This window comes from Sebastes umbrosus, chromosome 17 (genome assembly GCF_015220745.1).
Source record: "Sebastes umbrosus isolate fSebUmb1 chromosome 17, fSebUmb1.pri, whole genome shotgun sequence".
Classification (NCBI taxonomy): Eukaryota; Metazoa; Chordata; class Actinopteri; order Perciformes; family Sebastidae; genus Sebastes; species Sebastes umbrosus.
The window spans coordinates 16,890,014-16,897,754 of NC_051285.1; the positions used below are offsets into that span (position 1 = coordinate 16,890,014).

Here is a 7,741-nt window from a genome sequence, read left to right on the forward strand (position 1 = left end):
TAGTAATAATTCGACATAATCCAGTAGTCACATCCTGGAGATTTGGGGAGAGAACTGGAGGACATAATATGACAAATTAATGAAATGTAATTTGACTTCAGTACTGAAGGCACTGAAACTTAATTAAAAAATACATATATTCCTCATTACTTGAGCTTGAAATATCTTTTTATATCATTTTATATTTCCCGGGAAGGAAACAACACACCTTGTCAAAGTTCATCTCTCCTGGCACACTCAGTCGGTCGTCTCCTCTTTTCAAATAAAACTTTGACCTTAGAGTTACTTGAGTAATTAATGTGACTTAGGTCTGTGAATGAATGAGTGACGGTTACTCACGGAGGAGTTCCCATAAACTTGTAAGGTGTCATCCCACCTTCCTTCACTCCTTAAAAGTCACCCAAAAGGTAAAGTACATTTGCTGTTGAACCTGCTACCAGAATCCACCAGCAAACACTGCAATGTAAAGGGAGACTGATTATTTATAAAAGTAGACCTTGTTATTTTACATCTCACCAGGTTTTACTTAAGTCATTTCTACAAATTTCTAAACCTCAGTCATTTAGTGAATTTCTCAGGAGGAATATATCTGCATGCCATGGAGGAAACCCTCAACAGCACTGTTCATCCGGCTTGTTTACAAGAGCCCCCGCTGGCGATAGACGTGATAAAGCGTAAGTGACCCACATTACCACATCCTGCTTGCTGATAATGTTTCCTTATCAACCAATCTGAGCTAATGTGTTATTTGAACAGTAAACCATGTAAACATGTTCAAGTAGAAACCCAAAATACAACTATGCCCTTGAGAAAAAGTAGTATACTTCAAGTTTACTTTATGAAGTAATATATGAAGTTTATTTTCCCTTGTATACTTTATGTAGTAAGTATACTAATATCAATGTACTAGTAGTATACTTTTCAGTGTACTACTTCAATACTTCTTGGGACTAAATTGGCCCAATTTTTTGGGTTGATAAAGGTATACTTCTAAGTGTACTTTAAGTGTAAGAATAGTAATCTTTGAGTGCCCAACTAGTTTACATCTAAGTTGTATTTTGTACTACAACTATACTATGAAGTGAACTATAATACAAGTGAACTTATAGGTATACTGTTTACTAGTTACAGTATATACTTGTAGCCCACTTTTTAGTTGATGAAAGTATACTTTAAAGCAGGGGTTCTCAACCTTTTGTAACTTGAGGCCAACGTCTGATTGTTAAAATAATTTCGAGGACCACTTTTGCAAATAAATGACAAACTGGGCTATAAATATGTGTAATGCCACTGTCAGGTGTAATGACCCACATACATATTCAGCTTACCCTCACCCAACACTGCTACTTTTGCTATTTGACTTGATGTTTTGTGACGAGATTAAAAAAATTTAAATAAAATTAGTTTTTCTCGCATGCCTCCATGGTGAACGGAGAATGCAAAAACGTAGATTAAAGTAAATTCATATCAAAGCATACGTTAACAAACTCTCACACACTTATATAGGCTACTTTACAACAGTATAAGCAAAATATATTTTGACTTTTCTGTATACTTGTCGGTATAAACCAAGTATACTTACACTTTTCTAGACTAAAAAGTAAACTGAAAGTATACTCTCTGATTTTAAGTTTAAAAGAAGTATACTAATAGCACACTTGAATAAGCTTCTTTTTGGTAAGGGTGAACCTTGAAATGAGCATAATATGTCCCCTTTAAAAAGTACTTCTGGTTCAAACATGGTGTTAGTGAAGAAGTGCGTAACATATTCCACTGGATAAATCAAAATTAAAGCTGTGCTAGATGTCTGATGACATTAGCTCAGACTCATTAGCTAATGACTTGAATGTACCACATGATATTAATTTCTTCTTCTTTTATTTGCTAAACATATAACAACTTCCCACACATTTTATTTGAACCTGAAGGAACTGGCCTTCTACCTCCGAGAGGTCAAGGCCCAGTTACGTGCTGGTTAATCTTGTGTGACAAAGAGATTTTCCAAACAGACGGGTTAAAGCATAATAATACAATTTATTCCGAACAATTAATGTTGCATAAGTAAAAATAAAAGAGTTTACAGATATCTGGATCCAATCAACATGTCCCTGACAACATACAGTGCATGGGTCAGTTTGTGAAGTCTGAACCCCGAGCTATCCCTGATCCAGCCTATTCATGGTTTACACAATATTAATATTCATGAGCTTATGGCACGTGATGTTTCTGCTGCATGTCTTCTTCTTCTGTTATCTCCTTCTGACTCCTTCCTCCCTTTGGCCTTGAAAAAGAAGAACAGCACCTCCCTCTCCTCTCTTTCCCCACAATTCACTCTATTCATAACAAATCCGACAGTCAGGTTATTGTAGATCATAGTAAGCACTTTTGTACATAATAAATCCAACAACCCAAGCAAACTCTGTTTTGTGCTGTTTGTGTATGATTATTTCCATCATATGTATTGTACTATGTAATAATCCCCTCTTTCTTCCCCTCTCTGTTGAAATCAGAGCTGGATATGTTTGAATGGTGCCTGTACTCCATGCTCACCTTCATGACCTGCGTCTCCCTGCTGCTCTATCTGGAGCAGTGCGTCTATATATATATAAATCTTCCCTACCCCAAGAAGACGACCCTCATGTGGATAAGTGGTGCAGCACCGGTAAGCATTCGGGCCTGATTTGATGTTATAACAATAGGAAAATAATCATTATCAATCACTTCATTTGTGAAATACGTTTCAAGAACTCGGACACAAGGCTTTTGGAAATACAACATGAAATCTAAATGTGTGCACATGATTGTATTGCTCTGTTTCAGGTCATTGCCACCATGTCTTGTTTTGGGATGTGGATCCCGAGGTCAGTCATGTTCACAGACATGACGTCGAACTGGTACGTTTTCTCTAAACTAAAAGTACAAAGTACAAAGGGAAAAGTACTTAATTTTCTCATACAGAGTATTCCTTTCATTGATACTTCTAAAAAAGTGAAATATGATATTGAATCTATATTTATGGATGTTCTCTCTTATCTGCACTTGCTTCCTTTCCTTACTTTAAACATCAGCGTTTGTCTGTTATCTAATAGCTGTGACCGGTAGCTACATCTCCATTTGCAGTAAACTCACCACGACTGTTATCTTGTTTGACATGTCAGCTTCCAGGTTATAACGGAAATCCATATCTTCCTTGATTATGTTTTCCTCCATATAGCTTTATTCAACTCAACAGCCTTACTGCCTTTGAAACAGTCAGGCTGTCATTGTAAATAAGCTTGAACTAGGTGTAGCTTTACACCTTTAATATTCAATCTGACAGTCCTATTTTCTTCACACGACCGCTCATGCATGGGCCCTACTCACTGTTAGGCATTCCCCATGACAACTTGTAAGCCTCGCATGTATTAACTGAAGAACGCGGTAGTTGAACCATTCGTTTAATCATTATACACACCATGCCACATCTCCAACCAGCATGTGCTCAACTTCAATAAAATGCAGAAAATCTTTATAGGCTTTTTGCCGTGTGCAGCGATACATTTTATGTGCTTTCTGATTTATGGGGTTAATGTACAGTTCATACAGTACAGCATGTTTAACAGCTGGGTCAAAATCCATTAAACAAGTGCTGTTTTTGATTTATCCTCACATATCAAGAGTAGGTGTGTTTTTATGTAAGAAATAAATAAATGAAAAATTAACTTTGGCTGCCTTGCTGAAAAAGCTTAAATATTGCATCACATACTGTGAAACTAAAGCTCTCCAGAGTGATTTTTCAGAATTATGACATACCTGCTCTCTATAAACAGGCCTTCTCCTTCTCTGTGTAGTTATTTTGCAGTGGTGGTGTATAAGGTCTTGGTTCTGATGATCGAGGAGTTGGGGGGCAGCAGTGCTTTTCTGAAGCGGTTTTCCAGTAAAACCTTTCTGATCAACACAGGACCGTGCTGCTGCTGCTGCCTCTGTTTACCCCGCGTGCCCATGTCACGGTATTTATACCTGTGTGCTTTACTGCATATAAATTGAGATTTTTATTGTGCTTTTATTCATATTCATTGTATACTCTTTCTATATTGACTGCACATTGTCTTATGATTGTGTACATTTCTAATCTTCCTTTGGATGGGGTCATTCAGGCGATTGTTATTCTTCCTGAAGTTGGGTGCTCTGCAGTATGCAATCCTGAAGACGGTGCTCTCTGTCCTTGCCATAGTATTGTGGACAAACGGCAACTTCGATCTCTCTGATGTAAGTGTTTGAAATGCTTCTCTACGTATCTGATTGTGCTGGAAATTAAATGAACCTGACATGCAATGTAAATATTTCTTTGCTTCTTTTCCAGCTAGAGATCACTGGTACGGCCATTTGGATTAATCCATTCATTGGCGTTCTCACTATCATCTCCCTTTGGCCTGTTGCCATCATCTTCATGAACACTAACAGCTTGCTACGCAGCCTCAATATTGTACCCAAGTACGCCATCTACCAGGTGTGTCAATACAACCAACACCATATGAATTCTACAGTGTGAGTTGCAATCTCAAAAAGACAATTAAGTTTATCTTCTTAAGTTTATCTTTAACTTTTAGTACACTTTTCTCAAGTTTCTTACAATGGCAGATAAAGGAGTGAATCAGAGCCCGATGGAAAGAGCATCATGGTTTATGGGAAATGTAATCTCAGTTTAGAAACTACAGCACTACAAATACTCACTGGTGTGACAGAGTTTTAACACCAACCCCCTTGGCTGTAGATGCATTTGTTTGGTGACAAAAATACGTACCCAATTCGACTGTTGCCATTAAATGTGCGTTATCGCTCGCTATAAGCATCATAGATGTGGGTCAGTAGGGGCCTACTACATCAACTATGTTGTAAAAGTGAAAGTGAAGCTTAAAAGCAGTGGGATATCTCCGGGTCTGAGAAGTGAAGCCAATGTGGAAGTGCCTTAAACTTGCATTCTTATATTCTATACCTCGTGATTGACAGGCCGCTACCACGGCGTTGTCCGGTCTGGGAGTTTTCCGTGTTTTCGTCTTACAACTTTAACCCTTTCACAGTGTGCTTTCAGTTCATGCCAAAATGCCGAACTCGAGGCTTCAAAACGGCAGTCCACAAACCAATGGTTGACGTCGCAGTGACTACGTCCACTTCTTATATACAGTCTATGCTTAAAACCAACAAGTAAAACTGCATGAAATGTTATGTTTTTAACATAAACAAAACAGCTTCTTTAAGTTCAGGCAACAAAACCACTTGGTTAAGTTGTGTTTTGGCTAAAATAATGACATTTCAAAACTGAAACTGAAACTTAACGCTTGTGAACATAAAGACACCCCCCCATCTGGAGTTTCATGCTGTCTATACAACAGCGCCTCACTTTGGCTTTTGCTCCTGTCATAATTACTACAGTCAGTAGAGGTCAGTGTCGTCTTCTTTTATTCCTTCTTTCGGTGATCGACCATATGATTAGATGATAAAACCAACTCGTGGGTGTAGTAGGCCCCTACTGACCCACATCTATGAGCCTTATAACCACTGAAAACACCCCATTTAATGACCTGATAACAGTCTAATCAGCGGAAATACTAAACTCCTGCTGAAAAATATTGATATTTAGAGATACTACGCAGTGCACCTTTAACTGCATGCACACTGTATGTACAGTAACTAATCAAGTACTGGTTTTCTCCTCAGCTAATACTTGTACTAAGTCAGCTGCAGACATCAATCATTAACATCCTGGCCTTGGATGGGACTATCGCCTGCGCCCCTCCCTTCTCTTCTCAAGCTCGTGGCTCCAGTAAGAAACATCTCTGAATGTCTGATGCTCATGTGTGAGCTGAAATAATCCATCTGAAACCCTGATTTGTTTTCTCTCTCTGTCCTGCAGTGCTAAGTCAGCAGATGATGATCATGGAGATGTTCATCCTCACTCTGGTTAATCAGCGTTTCTACCGTCGTACATATGACACACTTCCCTCTGAGGCACATGACAATGACCAGAACGCTAAAGTCGCCCTGCAGGCTGCTCTCGTGGAGCATGATGTCTAAAAAAAGGAGGAAGTCAACACTGCTCTTTAATGATGTATCAGATCATCAAAGTTATGAGATCATCAAAAAGCCAAACTTGAGTCAGATAAACAGTTTTCATTTGATAAAACATTATACCTCATTCTGTAAGGGAAGAGTACAGTACAACACTACTCCGGTGACTTTCAACCCTTTTTGTCCCTTTATACTCTTCACACAGCACTCACTGATATTTGTCAATATCTGTTTCCTGTAGGTTGGTTAAGGGTTGGTTCACCCAAATTACTTCTTTCTGCCCCAGAAATATTCCCCCTTAAGGTTGTCCACAATGAGGTGTGTGGGTTATCCAGGGTAAACAGGACATTGATTCTGGAACGAGATGTCGGCTGTTGAATTGTTTACATGTTTTCAATGTTTTGAGCACCAATTTGAGATTTAGATGAACTGACCCTTTAAAGCTGCAGCGCGTAGAAATGGAGCAAATAAATATTTTTATAAAACGGTCATTATATCCATACAGTAGTGCCTGAGACAGGTAATCTGAAAAAAATCATGTGCCTCTCTGTCCTCCGGTGTCCTCCGGTGTCCTCCGATGCCTATTTCTCACCTCAAAAGTTTTCAGAAACATCTTGTAGTGTCCATTTAGCTGTAAAATGAGAACGTTTGTGACCTGGCAGCCATGTTGAGATCAGTTAAGAAAATACCAAGCACCGCCCACCAGATGGAGCACAGCCAATAGGAACGTTTTCTCTCTGAAATGACCTGTGATTGGCTGACGTCTCCCATCACAGGCTATATTTTTTAAAGCCTGAAAACAGAGCCATGAGAAGGTGCAGAACTCTAGTTTTCTCTCAGAACACTTGAATTACAAAATGCTGAAAGGTTATTATGGAATGTTTGCCCAATGATGCCAAAAATATACTGCCTACTGCAGGTTAAAAGCTAAGGTTGGTAATCTTCAAAAACATTTTTGTTATATTTGTTGAAATTCTCATTACATCCTGACAGCAGTCAATAAATCAAATGCTCTGACAAAAAAGAAAAATAAAATACATGTGGCTGTCACAGGACTGTTATAAGCCCGTCCAAACCAAATTAAATGATTGGATGGCCTACCTGCCTTCCTGTCTACCTGTGCGCACTCTGCTCGTGCACTCATTGCGCGTCACCGGAGTCTTCACAAGCTGCTAGCTATGTGAGTAAGTAACAATATAACCATGTTCAATGTTCATAATCTTTATGTGTTTACATATGCACTGTAAATATGAAGCTACAAAGGCATAAAGACTGGAAAAAGGGGGAAACAAACCTGTCTCTGTCCAAAAAAATCCTCCTACTGCCACCTCTAAAGCTCACTAATTATTAACACATTATATCTTGTATATTTACATATACATGCTTGTCATACTGGAAGAGAACAGAGTGGATGAAATGTTGAAAATTGTAAAAGTGGTCCTTTGAACTGGGATTGTGCAAGCTTATGAATATTTGTGTGAATAACAACATTTTTACATTTGCCTAGAGAGCAGTAAATAAAAACACCTATTTATTTGTTTTAATGTTGTGTTAATGTTGTAATGGTGACTTTGGCCAAGGTTTGGGGATGTTAAAGTTAAAGTGAGGCCTAGGCATCTGATGTATTTTTTGTACTAATGTGGGCAGTAAATACTGACATAGTACTCAGTTGGTTATGTATGTTTGTACTCAT

The 7,741-nt window shown here is 38.5% G+C and overlaps 1 protein-coding gene across 1 annotated transcript; it reads left to right on the forward strand.

Annotated features, from left to right (window-relative positions):
• The first annotated feature begins 264 nt into the window (after nt 1-264).
• On the forward strand, nt 265-6,585 carry LOC119475874 (organic solute transporter subunit alpha-like). Its single transcript, XM_037748955.1, has 8 exons — nt 265-674; nt 2,511-2,662; nt 2,821-2,894; nt 3,831-3,989; nt 4,137-4,248; nt 4,343-4,489; nt 5,698-5,803; nt 5,894-6,585. The coding sequence occupies exons 1-8, from the start codon at nt 599-601 to the stop codon at nt 6,052-6,054; spliced, it is 987 nt and encodes a 328-aa protein (XP_037604883.1). The 5' UTR covers nt 265-598; the 3' UTR covers nt 6,055-6,585.
• The last annotated feature ends 1,156 nt before the right edge of the window (nt 6,586-7,741 follow it).